This window comes from Alternaria ventricosa (assembly GCF_023758065.1).
Source record: "Alternaria ventricosa strain BMP 2768 chromosome Unknown scaffold_5, whole genome shotgun sequence".
Taxonomy (NCBI): domain Eukaryota; kingdom Fungi; phylum Ascomycota; class Dothideomycetes; order Pleosporales; family Pleosporaceae; genus Alternaria; species Alternaria ventricosa.
Genome location: NW_026055685.1, coordinates 973407 through 993795, shown reverse-complemented (window position 1 = coordinate 993795; position 20389 = coordinate 973407). Strand labels below are relative to the sequence as shown.

General features: G+C 54.0%; 7 protein-coding genes across 7 annotated transcripts; 1 reads left to right on the top strand and 6 right to left on the bottom strand.

Annotated features, from left to right (window-relative positions):
• Positions 1–67: 67 nt before the first annotated feature.
• Positions 68–2011, bottom strand: J4E93_003706 (uncharacterized protein; the record flags this gene model as incomplete). Its single annotated transcript, XM_049341638.1, has 3 exons — positions 68–157; positions 212–1911; positions 1975–2011. 3 exons carry the CDS (start codon positions 2009–2011, stop codon positions 68–70), a joined length of 1827 nt encoding a protein of 608 aa, XP_049201143.1.
• Positions 2012–4188: 2177 nt separating this feature from the next.
• J4E93_003705 (uncharacterized protein) lies at positions 4189–4566 on the bottom strand (the record flags this gene model as incomplete). The annotated part of the gene is made up of 1 exon (XM_049341637.1): positions 4189–4566. The coding sequence occupies one exon, from the start codon at positions 4564–4566 to the stop codon at positions 4189–4191; it is 378 nt and encodes a 125-aa protein (XP_049201142.1).
• Positions 4567–7659: 3093 nt separating this feature from the next.
• J4E93_003704 (uncharacterized protein) lies at positions 7660–8414 on the bottom strand (the record flags this gene model as incomplete). Its single annotated transcript, XM_049341636.1, has 2 exons — positions 7660–8162; positions 8228–8414. 2 exons carry the CDS (start codon positions 8412–8414, stop codon positions 7660–7662), a joined length of 690 nt encoding a protein of 229 aa, XP_049201141.1.
• A 3481-nt stretch (positions 8415–11895) lies between these two features.
• J4E93_003703 (uncharacterized protein) lies at positions 11896–12831 on the bottom strand (the record flags this gene model as incomplete). The annotated part of the gene is made up of 1 exon (XM_049341635.1): positions 11896–12831. The coding sequence occupies one exon, from the start codon at positions 12829–12831 to the stop codon at positions 11896–11898; it is 936 nt and encodes a 311-aa protein (XP_049201140.1).
• Positions 12832–13446: 615 nt separating this feature from the next.
• On the bottom strand, positions 13447–14928 carry J4E93_003702 (uncharacterized protein; the record flags this gene model as incomplete). The annotated part of the gene is made up of 2 exons (XM_049341634.1): positions 13447–14808; positions 14860–14928. 2 exons carry the CDS (start codon positions 14926–14928, stop codon positions 13447–13449), a joined length of 1431 nt encoding a protein of 476 aa, XP_049201139.1.
• An 813-nt stretch (positions 14929–15741) lies between these two features.
• J4E93_003701 (uncharacterized protein) lies at positions 15742–16412 on the bottom strand (the record flags this gene model as incomplete). The annotated part of the gene is made up of 2 exons (XM_049341633.1): positions 15742–16319; positions 16373–16412. The coding sequence occupies 2 exons, from the start codon at positions 16410–16412 to the stop codon at positions 15742–15744; spliced, it is 618 nt and encodes a 205-aa protein (XP_049201138.1).
• A 1260-nt stretch (positions 16413–17672) lies between these two features.
• Positions 17673–19461, top strand: J4E93_003700 (uncharacterized protein; the record flags this gene model as incomplete). Its single annotated transcript, XM_049341632.1, has 4 exons — positions 17673–18266; positions 18433–18470; positions 18861–18876; positions 19009–19461. 4 exons carry the CDS (start codon positions 17673–17675, stop codon positions 19459–19461), a joined length of 1101 nt encoding a protein of 366 aa, XP_049201137.1.
• Positions 19462–20389: the final 928 nt, after the last annotated feature.

Here is a 20389-nt window from a genome sequence, read left to right as displayed (position 1 = left end):
GCAATATTGATTGGTATATCAAGAGATCTATATCGACCCTCCTAGAACCCCCATCTCCAACCCCCATCTACAATTTCGCCTTCGCCGCATCAAGAGTAGGCAGCATGATATCCCTCATATCACCCGCCGCCTCATTGAGGTAAAAGCTCATCTTCTCCTGTTCGTTGTTAGCTCCCATCCCCTCATGATTCATCTCAACATGACAACTTACCGAACCAAGCCCCTTGGAGCAAACATTAAACTGAATGCTATTCTCGTTAATCATATACGCAATACCCCACCCATCATCGATAACCTGGCTCCACCCATAGCCATTAAAGTACTCGCTCGACAGCTGAGAACTCGAAATGAACCATGTGGAGCTGTAAGTGTAGGCTGGGTCTTGGTACAGAGCAGGCACCTCCTCACCCTCTTTGAGGCATTTCTTCAGGCCGAAGAGATGGCGGTCTACACCGCGGCCGTCGCTGGCGTCGGAAATGTACTTGACGTGTGCGTCGAGGGCTGCGCGGAGCTTCTTCTGGCACTCGTCGGGTGTAGCGTCAGCGTCGGCCATGGCGTTGCAGAAGGCGACGGATTCGTCGGAGACGGTTCTGCAGGTTTCTGTTCGGCCTTGTTGGAAGCGGCGGGTGGCGGCGGACTCGTAGGTGGGACGGTTCTTGCCGTAGAACTTGTGATAGGCGAGTTGGATGATCATTTGGACGTAGGCGTCGGGGCTGCACTTGAACTTCTTGATCAGGCCCTTGCCGTAGCCTTGGTAGGCTTGCACTCTGAGCTCGTGTGCGCCGATTTGGCGGGAGAAGTGTGCTTGGGCGTCGGCGATGTCTTGCTGGAGCTCCGCGTTGATTTCGAAGCGGAGGGGTTTCGGGTTGGGCAGGTCGGAGCGGACGTTGGGATCGTCGAAGGGGAGGGCGTTGGTGAAGATTTGCTGGTTCGCGTAGTCGTTGAGGCGGTGCGTGGGTGTGCCATCCATCATCGAGTGCTCGCCCATGAAGCCAGATGTACCGTTCTCGTTGACGATGAACTGAAGGGGCTTGTCGAACCAGCGGTTTGCGCCGTCGCCATGCCAGTACTGGTGTGCGCGCTCTTCGAGAGTGACGGGAGATGCGTCGTCGAGGCAAACGACAAAGGAGGCGGCTTCAATGGCTTCAAGGGATGCGGCGTTGTTGGCAGAGGCAGCCTTGAGCTTGGGGTAGACATCTGACCAGACATCACGGTTCTGGGACGTGAGAATGCCGACGGCGGGCGCCTTCTCGGCCTTTTCGTATACGCGCTGGAACTGGAGCTCGAGCTCGCTGGTGTTGAGCTGCTTTCCGTTGATCTCGTGGGGGATCTTCCAGAACTGGTTCTTCCTTATCGCGATGATGTGCGGGTTCTCCTTGTAAGGGTACTTTGTGCTCGTGTCGGATGGCTTCTTGGGTACACGGCAGCAGTTGAACATGTGCTCGTAGGAGCTCATGGCCATGGGGAGCTTCTTCATGTACTCAGGCTCCAGGCTGCACTCATCAACCATCTTCTTGAACTCGAGCACAGCTGTCGAGAGAGCTGCCGCGCGCTTTGCTGGGTTCCGTCTTTTCCTGTCATCGCGGTGCGAGTAGAAGTAGCTGACGTATGGCACGACGGGGTCGCGGTAGGCCATGTACGCAGCATCGTTCCACCACTCGTAGATCCAGTTCCTGTGCTTGGGGTCCTCTCTCCGCTCCACCAAGCGTTTTTGGAGCTTCTCTCCAGGCCCGCCAGGAGCCACAAACTCATTGACAGCCTTTGTAGTCGCGTCGAACTCGTTTTGGGAGAGGAGCGGGTGGACGGACTTGAGGTATCGCTTGGCGGTCTCCTCTAGGGTGGGGACGGGGAGTCGGGGAAGGGAGTCTTCAAAGCGCAGCATGGCGCCTTTGCTGTGATCCTCCTTGTAGCCTGCGCAGACCTCGTGGTTAGTTTTGAACCATCCCAAGCATGTGAAAGAAGCGCTGCACTTACCCGCTGGCAAACTCGACTGTTTCCGTGCTGGAGCCATTGGGACAATCTACACGCGCCAGATGTCAGCATCTCCTCCCCACCAAGACTCTATCCTCCACGCGACAACATACTCTAGGCTTCGCAAAAGCGGGCTGGTTCAAAAGTGGTCTGCGAAGTATCGAGGCGGAGGCGGGTACTCGCGCGCGTGCAGCTCTGCTGAACATCACAAAGAAAGATGGGTGAAGTAACCAGGGAAGAAATTACAGGAGATGATATCAGAAGTCCTAGCTTTCAGTAGATCCGAGGCCAAATGAGCACGCGCTGGCTGCGATGACCGGGGTGGAGCTGTGAATGGAACAAGCCGAGGTTGTCGGACTAAGGTTTCGCTGATGCCGGTGACGTGACCTTGCTTGCTGTCTGACGGCCGCTTGCCCGGATGGATGCAACGAGCGACTATCTTATATGCTCTGCTAATTCGTCCCAAGAACACCAAGACTGCAGCTTCCTTCCTTCTTAGCCTGTTTGCGAAATGCCATGTTTCCGACGTGTACACATCGCGATTCTGGGGTGCCCCGCGGCAATGTCCCCACTAAACACGGACGCGACGAGCCGGCAATTTCACACCCACAGCCCAGGAGCCGAGGAAGGGATTCCTCGACCGAGCTTGCAAGCGCGCAAGGCTATGAAGAGCCTCATTTGGTCATGTGATGGGTGAGGCTCGGTCTAGGCACTGGGCCACGGAGCCACAGTTCGTACGAAGACGTCGGTGTCTCCATCTCGCTCCTTGGCGTTGACGCTGGAGGCGCCTCGGGGTAGTCGTCAGAGGAACGATCATGATTAAGTTGGATAGAAGAACATTCGTCTGAGCCGCATACTGGGGAAAGTCAGTCCTCCGCATGATGAAGCAGCGCAAGGTGCTTCGAGCAGTCCATGAAGGGCACGACATCGTCATCATCTGCACAGCTTACCCTAAGTCGCTGATGACACAGGTACTGTTCAGGCCGATCATGCAGTAAAATGCTGATTCGACCCTTATGTCATATATTGGATAGCCCGAAAGTAAAGCCCCACGGTTCGCCAGACACACGTTTTGGGGGTTACAAAACGATAGTGCAACGGCAAAGGAAACGGCGTCTCCCTACACTTCATCCTGAGCAGCGTGTTGAACAGCCAGTTGAGAATAATGTCGAGCCACGATCGTAAGCGGCACATCAAGGACTGGGCCATGGAATCCGGTATTCTGTATATGAGTCTTTTACAGCATACTTTAATGGATGACATCTTTTTGCTATGCTTGCTCCAACATAGGTAGAGACTTGTTTTGCACGCGCTGTGAAACATGCAGAAAAGGTCTTCGGTGCTGGCAGTGGGTGATCTCCTAGAGGTAATGAGAACCGTAGTGAAGGGATGGGAGACATTTCTACACATTCTATCCGCTTACGTCTGAGTATAGGGCTATGAGATTTGAGGAGGCCTTGACGGTTTTTTGGCAAGATTGGAAGGGGGTGCTGGTGGAGAAGCAGGCGTTTGGCGATGAGGTGCACCCGTTGCTGGAGGATAGAAGGAGCGCAACTGCGATGGGAAGAACATTATTGTGTTATCATGGGAGGGGGTTGGTATTGGGGAGGGAGGCATAGCAGATGAGGGATATGCTCATGGGATGGTTGGGGGGAAGTGAGAGGTGGGCTCAGGATGGATATGATATGATGGTAATGACGTATTTTCATTTTTGTCTTCAAAAGTAACATCTCTTTCTGTCTTTGCCTATCACAAAGATAAGTTGATCTCTCTTCCTAAGAGCGATGCAGAGCAGAACAACCCCAACACCAACGCTTCCCAAATGAAGAAGACCCTGCATTTGCCCGTCTATCCAGACACCGGCATTGCCCCAAGCGAAGAAACCGGAAAGACTCCAGACCGAGAAGTATATGGTAAATATAAACATAAGAAACGTCGCAGTGACGACTGGGTATAAGATTCGACACGTTGTATCGGAAAGATGTTTGGCAATGCGATTAGACTTTCGCATCGCATCGCAGGAAAGTCCGGACATTCGGACACCGACCGGGGGATTGTGTCGCTCGGTGTGTACGCGTCCGGGGTGTCAGATGTTTGACGATTCGGTGGGGTGGTCTTCCGTGCTGTCGCGTTTCATGTCGTGTATCGGTGTCCGATCGGACTTTACACAACACGCCCTCTTGCAGTACAGCATGATGCCATCGAGAATGTCATTGCTTAGTACTCCGACCAATGGCACTGCTCGCCAACCTTCTCAAACTCCAAGCTCCTGTTCACACGACGCCTTGCGCGCTCTTCGCGGCCGAGACAGCAGAATAGGCGTGCGAGACCGCTGCGCTTCCGTGGCTCGAGACCCTCGTAGGGGTTCTCTTTGGAGTGCGAGGCTGTTGTCGATGCTGGGCTGAGAGGGATGGTAGCGTCGGCGAAGATGTCACGAGGTTTGCGCGGATTCTTTTCTGAAGTGCTTGAGTAAGGCGAGTTTGTTTGCGATGAGTTGGTTGAGAAGGATGTGTCGAGTGGAGAAAGCATTTGCATTTGACGGTTTGCTCGGGGGGAGCTGGGGAGGCCGCTAGGCGAGAGTGGTGGATAGGACATTTTGTATGGACGAAGAACGGTTGTTGTAAGGCGTGTGTGTGACGGAGATGGTAGTCTCGATTCAAGAACGAAAGGAAGCGTGTGAATGATTATATGCGATGACGACCGGTGGTTAATAGATATCAGTTAAGAAGCGAATAAAGCCGTTATATGAGAGAAACAATGTTTGTATGACAAGAAGAAGGCACCAAGGGGACGCAGAGGCGTATATGTTTATGCCGATCCATCATCCTGCCGTGACCGCAATCATACGTTACCCAGGGGGGAGGCACTGCAAGGTCTCTCCACGCCAAGGGTCCGACGCCGTAAGATGATGGCCAGGGGCACCACGCGGTCGCAGCGCAGCGCGGGGCACCGAAAGTCCGCCACCAAAAGTATCCCCCGGTCTGTCACTGCCGCAAAACAGGACATTTGCAGCAAAGCGTAAGTTTGTCCGCAGTTTCACAGGGCGACGATTTGTGTTTTCCATGTTGGATTTTCGCGGCTCTTGTCCAACCACAACAATCCGCGTCGCGCAAGACCAACCAACAGCGCGCAGCAAGTGCGGCGTAAGGCGCAGCTCGCTGCATGAAGGTCTGAAACCACGCCGTCTTCATGCGGAAAGGCTAGACCAAACGTTGCCAGAAAGCCTGAGGCCCGCGCTCCCAAAGAGTCAGCGAACCTGTTGTTCCTGCGAAAACGAGCGTAGGCAAGGCTGTTTGTTGGGTCTGGCTGCGTTTGTTTTTGCGATGACGACCCCTGCTGAACTCCTTGAAACGGTCTCAACGTCGCACGTCTGTTGGAAACAAACGATGGATCGCTCGTCACCTCCCGCGCCGCGTATGTTGTTAATAGTTGGCTATTTCCCATGTTCATGCGGAGGATGGGAGGAGCGAGTTTCGTTACATGTCGTCCCGCGATTGCGCCGATGGAGAATCCACCGGGTGAAGTCGTGCTGTCAGCACTTGACTTCGGGCCGCGTGGTGTTGGATGAGCTACCAACGTGGATAGTGGCATACATAGTACGCGTGTTGTCTGCAGTTGGAGCCAACTTTCCCCACTAGTTTCTTCGAGCGACCCGTCAAGTGACGGACAGTTGACGACATGTGGATATATCTACGCGAGCTGGTCGGCTTGTGCATGATAGTTGTTGGTTTATCACCGGCATTGCGTGCGGCACAGCACCGTTAGCACTTCCCCGGGATCCTGCAATCCTCCGTGAAGCTTATCTGGATTGATGCAGTTCATGCGAGAGATGGAGATTCCTTGGCTGACTTGCTGTGGAATGTGACCAGACTCATCGTTCCCAAAGACGAGTATGACTGAGCGCTGTCACAAGTCGTTGGTTGCGGAAGAAGCTACCGTGTTCGTGAGCAAGAGCCGTATGCATGCAACGCGTCAAGACTGCCTCGCCAGATATACGTGCGCATCTTGACGCGAATGCGGCGTGGTTGCTTCGCCGCAGTTAGCGTTGTGCGGCACAGCTACAACATACGCTTATCCAGCTTTTTTGATGAGTATGATGCGTAGAGCCTGCGGGCGGAGGTATAAGGACACTACTGGAAAGTAAAATGAGCGAAAGCCATAAGGCCTTCCATATCAATAGGCTCATGCTATGATGTCAGCGCTACTTGCAGACTGCATTTTCAGGCCATGAGGCAGGAGCGCAATGCCACTACAGTAATGAAATACCATACCTGAACTCATATCAGGAAGAGGATGAGTAGGCATAATGGACTGGAGTGGAGAAGATTGTTTGCAATGCGTTGCCGCGTCATGTTCGCTGTTCCCGAGGTCAGTGAAAGAACGAAGAGAAAGACGCGCTAACCCAAAATGGATGAAGCGACTCCACATTCAACTACCGTGACCACGACCGATCATCCCACTTTCACCACCAGCTTCTATTCTTCTTCGCTCGGGACCTTTTCCGGGCGTACGCACATATCCTGCCGACCACGTTCACTAGTGTCAAAGTAAGCTGACTTCCATACGAGTAGTCCCGAGGTGGTCGCGAGAAGATCGAGATGTCATTTCAAATAAACTTTCCCATTCTGTGCACTAACTACGACCATGACGGGAAAGGGGGTATAGAACGCCGTTGCACATGCTATTGCTGACCACGAGGCTCAGCTCGTTGCTATCCTGAAACCCAAACGCCTTGTGCATGAATACAAACTCAAATGCACCTCCTTTCCTGGACACCAAGATACCAAGTGACGCCTGCAATGCTCTGGACGGCGGCGATGTTGTGACTTCAAAGATACATGTCTTCGGTAAGTCGTACCTTCGGTACCCTCATCTCGCTCCGGAAGAGGTTTGTAGATGTCGGAACGTATGCATCATACCTTGCGAGACTTACGGGGTGGAGGGGGGTGAGCCGTGCGCCACGTGACCTTGAAGTCGTTGCTGGCTTCCACGTCGGCATTCTCAGCGAGGGGTGCAGGTACGGGGAGCCTGCACTGCTGAATGTACTCATCGACCTGGCTTAGCATGACACCCCAATGGTGATTGGCTTCTGCATGCTCGATGGCGATGGTGAGACGACCACGATGCTGACCTTGAGGAGCGCGGCCCTCAGCAAGTTCGTGGCGAAGTCGAAGTAGTTATACATCTGCCATCAGATTTTGTACGCCACCGGTGAAAATACTAGGGGCAGGGACCCAAGAGGAGGCAGACTTATCGGCAACGAGAGGTCCGTAGTCCTCTCGACTCATCTTGGTCAAGGTACTACGGAGCCTGTCGGCTTTCGTCGCAATGTCAGGATCATCGTCAAGGCCTCGGGCCCAAAGCTTAACTAATTAGCATGCTGAATCTGCCTGCTGAAGATTGGATGCCACTTACCATCATTCTCGCAATGACTATGAGGTCTCCGCTAGCGCGAGCGCGAGACATGAAACCATACCATCGATATCCTAACGGAATGTACTACATGATTGAACGTTAGTAAGAGCGGAGCAAGACTTCGGGTGATGACGAAAACTGACAGTAGCCATCTCCATGATAGTGATATGGAAAGAGAGCAGGTTGAAGTTGAGGCTTGGGGGTGGCGCCTTGAGGTACAGAGTCTTGTTGGGACCGTTCAAGGCTCCATTACCATTTCCAAGGTTAGCGTTATCAGATATATCCAGCGGAGTGACGGGGAGGAGGGTTGAGATTCGATGACGATGAGACTTGTGGAACCGCAAGAACAGAGACTGAGAGAACAGGAACCGGAGGTAGTACGGCGACTGATGACGCGATCGCACCGTGTTGGGCCGAATGAGCCGCTCGATTTGTCGCAGCTGTACTGGCCGGTCCAGAAGTAGATGGGCCGCCGGCAGCGTTGTTCGAACGGACCAAGTGTGCGTAGAACGATTGGGCAGACGGCTGATGTAGAACCTGGGCAGTGCGGCGGCGAGGAACGCATCGATAATAAGTACCGCTGCGGCTGAGAGCGACTAGTGCTGCTGCAATGTTCAGATGAAGCAGTTCGGCCTCCAATTCAGCAAGCAAGCCATGTTCGCGGAATTCCTGCTGGATGCGATCAAATTGCGCCGTGTTGTTGTTGCTGAAATGCATTCGCAGCTGACTCTTGAGCTCCTTGTACTTCTTGATGTACGCGTTGTGTGAGTCGGTATCTGGAGTTGCTGCGTTAGAGATCTGTAGCTCTTGGACAATGGACAAGTGTGCTCGGGGTTCTTACTGTGGCTGTCCATGTCGACATCATCGGATTGCTCGCTGTCGCCGTCGCCGCCGCCATCGTTACCCGCCTGACCGTTGTCCTTGACTTGTACATCACTGCCAGCGTTGCCATCGGGGTGGCCGTACTCCTTGTTGATATCTGGAGTGACGCACTTGGTCTGGGCCTTGTTGCTGTCGTCGGCGGCCATCGTACCGGAATGCAGGGGATATGTGAGAGCGAGAAGGTGTAGCCTTGCAGCTTAATTCCAATTGCGACGTTCAGAGAGCGAGAGAGCGGGCGTTGGCGTTGGTGGGGAAGCTGATATAGGCAGGAGGAGTCGGAGCTCTCGCTTGGCCTCAGCGTCCTCTGTCCCTTCACTGACTTCCAAGTCAACGAAAAGAAGCACCAGTACCGCTCGCAAGACGGCTGCGGCTTGATATCGACGACGAGGAGCCTCTGGTATTGCTCATACACCCCTTCAACACGCTCAAGCCAGCCCATCTCACGGCCAAGCGTCCCCTTGCCGGCCTCCTCCAGGTCGCGGTAGTGCACCACCACCTCCGCAAGCCCCGACACGACTGACGTCGACGAGCTCACGCACATCCGATAGCGAACAAAAGCAGGAGCTGCCGGTCATCCCAAGGATGTCGCAGGCGTAGCGACTGCATGCCAGCTCGTCGTTGAGCTGTACAAGGTGAGGATACAGCTCCCATCGGACCCCTGGATGCACACCACTGACGAGGCACCCTAGCAGAGACCAGGCTGCGGAGGCCATCAAGCTACCTCGACAGTCGCTCGCGGCATCGACGACTCGCTAATCCAGCCGATTCGTGATCTCAACTCAATCAGCCTGTCCCGCATAACCGCAGCCCTGCTCGGTCCGGCAAACCCCCAGGACACGACGACCCCGACGAAACAAAAGGTCTAGACGGGCGAAACCCTCGTATTCGAAAATGGTCAAGCGAGCCTCCCATTGCCGCTGAGCAGGGGTTTCGATAGCCTATGTGCGGATCGAATGCGAGACCAAGCTCCAAGGATGCACGGAGGGCATCAAGGAGAAGCATCCTCGCATCGACATTGTCTATGGGCAACCCGCGTTGGGGCTTCCGAATACCCGTCGAAGGGGCGCTTCTTCGGTTGAGTGCAGACACGCTGGTGCGCTCAAGAGGCTTGGCCTCATTCCCTTGCAAACAAGCAAGGCTGGAGATCAAGAGCATATGCAACGAAAGGGCTAGGGCGCTTTCATAAGATCCTGGACCATGCTGGGATTTTGGAAGGATAGTAGACCAGATGCGCGTGCCAAGTGCAAATCGATCATCTCTGACACATGGGACGACGGGTCTCCAGGCGCCGGGAAACGTTCAGCTAGTGCTTAGAGGAGGGCGCCGCCAAGAGCTTGGGTTGGTCATACCGATGCGCAATGCAGTTAGGCTTTCTGAAGCTGCATGGTGTCTTCCTCGAAAGACATGACAATTGCCTCCTTGCTCCCCGCGATTTGGTAGCGGTAACCAAATGGATCAGACGATAACCGTTATGTGCCATACATCACAAACGTCTCTGATCGGTACCACTCGTTGTCGTGAACAAAGACCGACCGCGAAGTTTGTACAGAACTAAGCGGACTGGATTGTGATGACGTCATTGTCTCACCCCTATTGAGCTGAGATCGGATGGCCTCTATGACCGTCTACTGGGAAGCATGCCAGTCGAGATCGTGACCATGTAAATCAGCTGCAACAGAGCAGTCTCTACCGAGTGGCCGTCGGTGGGCGCCTTCGGGGAGCTGAGCAGATGTACCCGTAGGTGATCCGTTTCATGCGATCTTGAGATTTGATGTTACCGTCCAAGAGAACGTCGCTTGCGACAGCGAAGTGGAATATTTCAAAGGTCCGAGAGGATGGCATTGCAGCCTCTTCATACTCTTGACACGATTCGGTAGACGAATCAAGCCGTTCTCAATGTGGATTCGCCAGCGTATATGCGTGGACATCGCGAAGTCTTCGCAAGACAGCTCATGAGGCGAGTGTCAAGGTCTTCCGTAGCGAGTGGGGTGTCCAGAAGGGAGAGAGTCCTGGAGTTTGCAGATTCCCAAGTCATAGCCCTTGGAACAAGGCTATGACGAAGGGTCTCTAGCGATGTCGAGCCACGTGCGAGCATGCGATGCTTCGACCATCGGACTTAAATGCGAAGATGTCAGAGAAGCCCTCCGAACCAGTGTTTACCCCACGGGGCTTTGAAACCCCAGATCCAAGCTCTTTCTATGCCAATGTGGTCTGGTGTTCTGAAAGACATTTTTTGCAACGGTGCGCTTGCGTGGTACTGTAGCGTTTGCCGAGAATTGCTGTGAGATATTGCAAGGCTGCGGGAGTAAGGACGGGTATATGACGCGCCCCAGGGACGCGAGAAGCTAATCGTCAACCATGTTCTATCTGGAAAGCCTGATCTGCTGCCGTGATATGGGAACGCTGGGAAGACGACGTCGCTATGGTTAGAGTCATGTGTGGCTCAGCGAAGACTAGTGCCGTACGCATGCGCGCGAGCGCGTCGCTAGTCCGCTGTGGCAGCCATCACCGTCAGCTCGCTGTATGGAGTCGCCAGAGAAGACAGCGTTTCACGCGCATCACTTTTGTGCATCTCTGTTGATGCGTGTTGCGTAGTCGGCTGAAGGGTAAGGAGGCGTCGAAGAAGGAAGCGTGGCCTGGCGAAGGAAGCGGCCCCGCTGGCCGCCGAGGATGCTTCCGGAGATGGCTCGGGCTCGGCAGCTGCGCCAATGTCATCATCCCCCTTCGCGTCTTTGTTCTTCTTCCATCCTCGCCGTCATCGCGTATCCATTTCTACCCCCGCGTGTGGCATTTGATGACTTGACGACGATATCGAGTCAGCCGTTGAGCTGTAGTGGGGATGAGGTTTACTCGTTGCGGCAGGCTCGCGCGGCTGCGGCTCACGTTCTCGGTGGGCTACGAAGGTCGAGGGACGTGGAATGCGATACGATAGTAAGCTCAAGGCTCGTGGTGCGATGGAGCGATCGTGTTTGCGCATGCGGCAGTTAATATTGACATGCTGAGAAAGAGTTCGCGACGGGAGTCCGTTCGTGGTCCGCCATGAATGTCGACCACGGGGCAGAGGCAGTAAGGGCGACCTATGTGATGTCGAGGGGTCCTCAGATGATCGCATTGATGGTCAGTCCTATCGAGGGTAAGGTGTGTACAGGTTCACGATCTCAGGATTGTCAAAGAAGGTCAGTGCTCCCCGGTGAGTCGTCAGGGGCGGATGTTCACGGCATTTGCCACATCAAACGCGTTAAATGTTTGATGTAAAATCAGATGGGCAGACTTTAGCAGACTTCTCGATTCACAGGTCGTGGCATGCCTCTTTCGGCTCGCAGCAATGTTATCAGCACCCAATCACCTCGAGAGTCACATCATAGCACAGCAATATCTTTGGACGTCGCAAGTGCGCGTAGCAGGCTACGCATCCGATCTCACATACCATCCATGTTAACTAGGATACCTGTGTCTACCACATAAATTTCTGGTACTGTTAATGCTACGTGGATGGGTGCATTATCTTCCCTACCTGAAGCCAAGCTTCAGCGTCAACCACATCCCAACCCGTTGTCCGCACCGCCCTCACAGTTCGTGATTAAGCTACGCGACTATTGGCTCTCCATACTCTCCTGGCTGTCTTCTCTACTTCATGTTCTCCTCCTCTTGATCTTCGGTGTTCTCCAGCCTTCGCCGCGAAGGGGACCCTGTCGATCGTTCCGGGCCCTGTGACCTCGAAGACGGTTGCGCGGGCGATCTTGTAGACTCTTGACCTGGCTGCTGATGGGAAGAAGGTCGGGCTGGGGTTTGGAAATGCGCAGGATGTGGGCCAGCAGGTCTTCGGCGAGGACGAGGGAGATCCGGTTCGGGTAATGCCTCCTGGCGCGCGACTCGCCGCTCGAAAGCTGCCTGGTTCGCTTGCCGGTGAAAAGGAGTCATAGCCGCCATCGAGGACCCAAATTCGTCAGAGCCAGAGTTGTCACCAATCGTCTGCGTCGTCTCAGGAGGCAGTTGCGGAAAGGAGCCGACACCGTAACCGAACGGGTTTGATGGGGGAATGCCCAGCTGCTGAACAGCGTTTCTACGCAGCACTGGTGTGAATAGACCTCGAGGCGGAATTTGGCCACCAGCGCCGAACCTGTTGCCGACTCCAGCTTGAGCCCGAGCGACCGCAGACGACGTCTCTGCATTCTTGTGCGCCGCATGGTCCTCTTGAGCGTCGGAACGGCGCCTGAGATACTCGTTCCTGGTCTGATCTCGCAAGACTTCGCCAGCGCAAGCCAAGTCGCCTTCGAGGCCTCGAGATGTACCGCGTGGTGGTGTTTGCGGATCTTGTGGGCGAGAAGGTGTTTGCACTTGGGGTGCTCGGAGCGGCGTTGGTGGATCGTCCACTCGTCGGCGATACCTGAGTACAGCTTCTGGAGCGGTGGTCATGTCGCTCTCGCTTTCTTCGTCGCCTTCATACCCGCTGGTCGCCTCGCGGTCCTCTTCAAGCATGTCTTCGGGCTCGTGTCTGCTGCTTGAAGGCACGCGCGAAGCACTCGGCGGGCTATCTACGTTCTTGGTATTTTGAGGACGCATCGCAGAGTTTGTTGCAGGTAAAAGCGCAATGAAAATGTCGTCGGGATATTGGGTTGAAGGAATTTGAAGAAGATTGGAGAAAGTGATGCGGTGATCCAGCGCCGTGGTTGAGCGAAGCCTCAACGTGGGGTAATGGAAAGTGAATATATACGCGAGTTTCAAACACGTCGGTCATCTCAAGTCAGGCCAGATTCTCTGTGCTCTGGTGACCCAAGTCTACCGAGTCAGCCCCTTAGCGGTTTTTTAGAGACCTCTACGTGGCGCCAGACCTACGAGAGACGTCAATAACATCCTCGCGACCTCGCGTCGGGGGCTGCCATGCACTTATACCCTCAATCGAGGAGGGAGATGACGGAACGGACTGGAAGATGCTGATATTAAGTACGATCGCTTGATTGTTGGTTTTAACCAGAAGATGCTAACAAACTATCTGGTGTCAAGCAAGAAGCGTGCAGCGCCTGTACATCATCCTTCCCGATACAAACTTCAACGCCACATCTCGGACTTCTGCCAACATCGTGTTGGACACAATGCGACCAAGAACTCAATACTCGTCCTGGCTCCCGAAACCGTGCCCCATACTCTTTATGTTCTCTGGGCCAATAAGACCTCCTCCTACTTGTTCCTGGTGGACCGCCTCGGCTTTCTACGTACCGTCGACGGTTCAGGCTCTTTGTCTCCGTCTGCAGGCTTCGGCATATGCTCGCGGAGATACTCGTTATAGTCCCTTCGCGCCTTCATCGCCTCCTCTAGGCTCACCACCTCCGCTTCTTTGTTGCCAAGTTTCGGTAGCCCTTTGTTATAAAGTGGAAGCGCTGTCTCGTATTCTTCTCTAGTGTCGAAAGAGAAAGAACGCCAAAGACTGTCTCTGGAGTGTTTGATCAGATGCGAGTGGAGCTTTTCGAGGTCTTCGCGATACATCTGTAGTGCAAGGTCTTCGTCAGGCGCTGACATGTCGCTCAGGATGGAGGTGTCTTCGAGATCATGGCTAGGATTGCCTTCGGGGTTAGCCTGGGTAGCGTCTTCGATATCGTCTTCAACATCGCCTTCAGCACTGTCCTGAACACCGTCCTCAGCACCGTGTTCATCGTCATCCTCGAAAATGTCTCGAGGTTCGATGTTAAGATCGTCACTGGCTTCGTCTTCAAGGTCGTCTTCCAGAACATCTCCGAGATGATCTTCGAAATCGTCTCCATCAACATCTACGAGCCCCTCTTCAAACCCTTCAGCAGAATTTTCGTCAACTTGCATCAGCCATGCATCCTCCGCGACTAGTGAGAAGTAGTCGTCTCCAGCGCCCCTTGGCGCTGCGGGGCCCTCGTCAACCCCAGGAAGTTCCGTCTTCGTTTCAGAGCGGTTGCTTGCAGGCCTCTCGACGGATTGATACTGGTGGTCATGCGGGGCCTGAAGACGGTGGACCTTGCGATCGGGGCGTGCAGGAGGCTGAGGACGTTGTGGCCCTGTCGTGTTGGGTGTTCGACTGAGCGTCTCGAGCCAATTACTTCGCGGCTTTGGTGGTCTGGTATACCAGTGTGATGGACCGCCGAGGTCAGCAGTCGGCTCGTCAGGGAGCACTTGCCAGCTGCTAGCCGGCTTGAAGTTTCCGTCGTTGCCTCTCACAAGTGGCGTCACTTCCTTGATATCCACAAACGTCTTCACCCTCGGCTTTCCTGTACCACGCTCGTAATGATTGCGCGTCCGTTCGTCGTCCAACTCGTCGGGGTATCGATCGTAGTAGGCCAGCGCCCACGGCGAAAGCGACCATCCATCGTGGCCGATGCCAGCGCGGTCTAAGTCATGCAGCCAAAGCCCCGGTTTGTCTTCCCGATAGTCGAACTCGGCTACTGTGACTCCCCAGCGCTGAGCGAGACCCTCGTAGTAGCTTTTGGTAAAGAGACCGTCGTCGGAAGGCGGCGGAGAGGGAGCGCGGCGGACATCTGGCGTTTCGCGCGCAGCAGTCGGAGGGGCTGTAGTGTTCTAGATTCGTTGTCAGTGTCTGCAAAAGGTCTCCGGCCATCTACACGATACCTTGATTGAGGGAGCGTCCGGCGTAGGGACTTGGGCTGGGAGATACGATGACTGCCTTGTACCCGCCATTGTTGCGACTGACATGAGATGTTGTTCTTCAGTGCGAGTGGAGGGGTAAGTATGTGGGCAGTATATTTGGGGTCCGTGTGGTCTCTGCTAATCTTCTCGACAGTGAAATACAACGTTTCGGCTGCTGACTGCTCTCCCCTGGAGACGAGTATGAAATTTGGCACATGGCGGAATACCCTCTCAGTCTCCGAGTCCAGCGTCTCGGATCACATGCGTACTGCACGCTACGTGAAGCACGAGGATACGCGAGTTGGACGGTCTTGCGGCCCCACTGTCTGCGAAGTATGCATGTGTATGAGGCTCTCAACTCGTCCATCCATCAACGTCTCGGCCCTTATGGCCATCGCAATGATCTAGATCGCCATTTGGATGTACAGCGCCCACAAGCATCCTGTCTAGCAACCCATGTTCATCAATTCGAGACGATGCATGAATTTCTGGTTTGATTACGACGAGCTCTTAAGAGACAAAGGAAGTACATTGTAGTTTCGGATCATCCTTGTCCCATTAGCAGCTAAAGGAACAGTGACGTTGTGTAGAGGCTGTTGCGGGTAGTCTGCCTCCTGGGAAAGACAAGCGAGTCGCGAAGTTTATAGCACGATTTGGCAAACTTCAGCACGGCACACGTCCTTATCATCACGTTCCTTGTTCACTGGGGGTTGGCTTTGACAGTTCGGCAGCTCGCGTAAGGACTGATAGGATGAGAAACTCTGTCAAAGGCCCAACTATACATCAAATCGCTATGAACTTTTACGCTTTTGCGTTACGCCCATGGACCAAGTTGTTGTTACACAAGCAAAGACGTACAAGTCCCTAGTCATGTATGGAAACCGAGGCGAAAGCTTTGAGCCTCTTCGGTTCTCGCGACTGAGGGCGCCATGACGGTGCGTACACAGTCTCTTCACCACCGTCGAGCTTCCGCTTGGTGCGTGGCCCACGCAAGTTCTCGAGAGCCTCTCGATCGTCCTCGACCAACCCCTCGAACATCTTCCTGCTCTTCTCATCTCCGAGGTTCAGAGAACCTCCAATCGCCGAGCATGCATTGGCAAGGGCTGCGAGATCGTTCATGGAGACGTAGCGGGCAAGGAGTGTCTGAACTGTGGAGAGCCGCATCGCGGAGACAAAGCCGATTTTGCCGTTGGCTAGACCCCGGACTATTGTTGTGTCGAAGCTCGGAGAAGGCTTCACACTGTCCTTCTTCTCGTCTTGTAGGCGTTTGATGCATTCGTCGATGAAGGGGGCATGCTGGAGCTCTTTTGTCTCGGCCGGGCGGGGGGTGTGCAACAGTGGCGATGTTGATGCAGGTGGAGAAGACGCATTAACGCTATGCGCGGCGAGGAAGTCGGGGTGTGTAGCCTTTGGCGAGGACTTGGTGTTGGGGCCCGTCACTTCTGGAGATTGTTAGAAATGTAGGGCGGACAAGTATGAAGGCTTTATGTCATACCGGGTGGACTTGCTGTGCTGCGAGTCGGCGCTTGATCCATGTTGATAATAAGCCTTGAATAGCCGTTGGATGTAGACGTAATGCTTTGCATTTTGGTTGCCGAATTCAAAAAGGCGAGTCGGTTGCGAACACCGTTGTACGAAGTATGAATTGTTACAGTTGGCTTGCCTGTGCAGTCTTTCAGGTGGTAAGGAGAGAAGAGCATATTCGTTACCAACCTTCGGTGGCTTATCAATCGAAGCATGACCCGGTGACGCTGTCTGTGCTCCAAAGCCGCCTCGAGACCAAACAATTGCCTAGCGCACTCTCGGAACGGCTGGAAAAGATAGCCTGTTATGTGAAACGCAAGCGACCAATCGGCGGCCACGTAGGTGCGGAAGATGTCTTCACGTATGCGAAGTTTAGATGCCCAGCCATTGCTGGTCAAGTGAGTACACTGCGTGTGACACTGGAAGGTATGAGATGACGAGCACAGTGGAAATGTACCTCATCAAAATCAGGAGATATAGCTTATTAGTAGTCATGTCCTATATACACCTGCCCCATTCAACGGAGCGAACGATGTGACTAGAACACGGATACCCGAGTTCCATCAAGCACAGGATCTTGACCGCATATGCGAGGAACTTTCCTTATGGTACAGCATCGCTCAGCCAAAGAAGAGACACCCGATAAAGAAGCCTTGGTATCGTGCTCGTGAACACGTTCGAGAGGCTGGACGTGGTGACGACGCATTGGCTCAGCGGGCCTACCTACCGATCTCGGAGGAGGTGCCAAGCATTCTTAGCTACGATGTGTTTCAGTAAAGCGCTGTCTTCGTATAGGCGACCTCTTGTTGAGCTGCATACCGCCTGTACGTATACATTTCACTACGAGGAGGGGTTGTTTGGGGGCACAGACCTCGACTGAGCGTCCAGCCATGTCTTTTACTTTGCAACTCACAACATCCTAACCAGACCCCGCTACGCCCCCTTTGGTTCGTTTCAAGATCTCTACAGCCGCGAACAAATCCTTGCATGAGAATCGCACCGATTATACGAGTGTAGCGCAGTGTCATTGCGACTAACACCGCTCGAACGAACGGCGAACTGCCCAGAGACGGATCTTGATACAACAAGAATTGTATGCGCTACGATTCGCGAGAATAGGAACTCAGAGGCTAACAGTCGCGGCAGACATGGCTCCTATCTCATCGCTGAAACAACTTTAGTGTGATCCGATGGCTTTCCACACAAACGCCTTGACTGGCTTCATCGCCGAGACTCCCACCTCGAGGATGAAGCCGATACTCACGAGAGCCATGATCGAAGCCGACGACTTTTGCATGAACCACCAGAGCATCGCACCGCTCTTAGCATGCATCTGGAAGTACAGCCCCAGTCATGTTTCTTCGACACCCACAGCAGTCGAAATGGCTGCCGGCCACCGTTACTGGCTGCCATGCGGATGCCTAGCGGAGGAATGGATAACCTTCTTCACCTTCGCCGACGGATGGCTCGACTTAGCGCCGCCTGGAGTGAGGTCGGCCTACGAGGACGACCTGGTCGATAACTTTGGGGTTTGGCCGAGCTTCGCGAGGATCATGCAGGATGAGACCAGTCTGTCCACCCATTATGATTGGTTTCTGCCAGGAGAGTTATCTGATCAACTTGCTCCCAGTGGCTCGCATTCTCATCACATGACCCACTCACAGACCCCACGAGTTGCCGAAAAGACCTCATACCCCAAGGTCGCCAGAGACCCTTCAAACGCGACTGCGCTCAAAGATGGATATGGTCAGCCTAACTCGGCGCGCCGTAACATCACAGAAACAACCGGGCTGAGGAGAGGTCTGCTTCTGGGACAACTATCAGGGACCAGTCCTCGTGCGCTCCGCCAGTCGTCTGCGGCTCCGGTAGGCCTGTCGGTTCAACCACTTCCGTTCCCGGCCGTTGTCGCCCCCCAGCGCTTGTCGTCCGCTCATCCTACACAGCATATACCTCAAGCACGCCCACTGTTAGCACCGGCCCAGTCCGCAAAACAGGCGTCTCAGGGAAACATGCAGCCAGCATCGGCTCTAGTTCCAGGCCCTCATCAAGGTCAGCACTCTGTCGCCCAAGTCCCTGTGTTTCCTTTGCGGTCTATACGCAGCGGTGCGGCTGCTTTCGAGCAAAATCCGGCGGCTCCGCCCGTTTTCCACCAGCTGCTTCAAGCAAAGGGGATTACCACTGCGGGCTTCCGACCAGGAAGTGTGCTTCCACCGGGCAACAATAACATCGCCTGGAGCGCTGAGCGCATCCGAGCATTCGTGGAGATCGAGGGTAAAAGCATCCAACGACTACCTTCTCTTGCATTTTCAGTAAATGGCACTGAGATGACCAACTTCCGGACACCAGCATCCGTCGACATGCGCTGCTGTCCTTTTGAGGTGTCGCTCGAGGAGATGTTTACGGCAAGTGCAACATCCGTGTGATTTGAGCACATTAGCAAATCACTAACAACAGGGCAGTTCTTTCCAAACAGCTGTACGTCCACTCGCGAGACATGTGTCCGGGCGATGCAACATTGGACCCCCATGGACATATCCCGCTACATTGTGAGTGTGGCTTCAAATCTTGGATCTTGACAGAAGACTAAGCTAATGCCATTCTTACCAGAACTACGCACATGATACTCAGACACCGGGAATCTGTAGTCGTTCGAAGATCTCGTATCATTTTAAGGCCGCGGAGGAGTGGCAAAAGGAGTATCCAGACTTCGTTCCCACCGCCTCCCTTCGCAACGTCAGCAGAGACAGCCTCTTGAAAGGCGAGAACAGGATACTGCACGACTTCTTCCTCTACAACATGGGTGATGGTGTGGCCCATCCACCTGCTCGACGTCAAGCGCAAATGTTGACGCGTGTCATCGAGCACGTTCGAAGGGTCACCGGGGACCGCCACATTCGTCTGAGTCAAGCTGCGGAGTACGCGAGGCGGTACAACATTACAGTACCGGTTAATGAGCAGATGAACTTCATGAATCTAGCCGTGGAGGACCAGTTGCCGTCGCCCGCGAGGCTTTTGGCGATGAAGGCCGACTACTGGAACAAATTCGGTGACCATCCGTAGTTTGGAGTCGCTGATGAGACAGACGAGCGGGGAGTCGTTGGCGCAAGAGCCGCGCAAACAGGTTTCGATACCCAGGTCCTAGTCGATGCGTCTTTTGTTGGGTGTGCCTTCAGGCGTTCAGTAGAAGGTCGTCAGCGTTGGAAGCGGGGCAGCGAAGTTTGCCACCAAGAATACCCCTGTCCATAATCAGTTTAGTGTGGAATGCGCCTCAAGTGCTTCCAGATGTCCAGCCGAATAGCTGCAACCACCTCATCTTTGCTCATCCAGCATGCGACCACCATCACTCGCAACAATCTTTATCAGACCATGGCGCTCATTACCTCTTGTGAGATATGTTGCGGTGCTCAAGCGATCAAAGCGTAGTAGGTAATCAGGAATCAAGGTTCCAAGGTTTGCGACGGCTCATGGTAGTATGAGCAAGAATCTGTGACTCCATGGTTAACACCCATATCAAGTCTTACCCTCGTCTCAAGCTTGCGTCCATTCATCACGTACCGACTGAAACTTTGAAGCCATTTCTTTCTCCGCACATTCTTTGCTATCGCGTATAGCCTCACTATGCCGGCAAGCACCAAGCCTTCGTGTAGGCTCCACGACACGGTCATGTGTCCATTCAAGTTTCTGTATTTTCGCCACCTGTCGATTGTGCTCGAGCATGCGACTCACAGTCACTTCCCGAAATGGATTAGAGCGTTCTGGCGTTGCGCGGACGACCTCTCTCCCCCACCAAGAGCAGATGGCCTATGGGCTCATGCGAACGCCGAACTCTCGACCAACTCAACCCGGTTGACAAAGCTCTCTACTCATCTCTCCTTTGCATAGCGCTTTTAGCCTCGGCTCAAACATTTCTCATCTTCTTACGAACTTTTGTGTAGCATGGATACACCGGATAGTTTTACGAGGAGTAACGGAGCCCGATGTAAGCTTC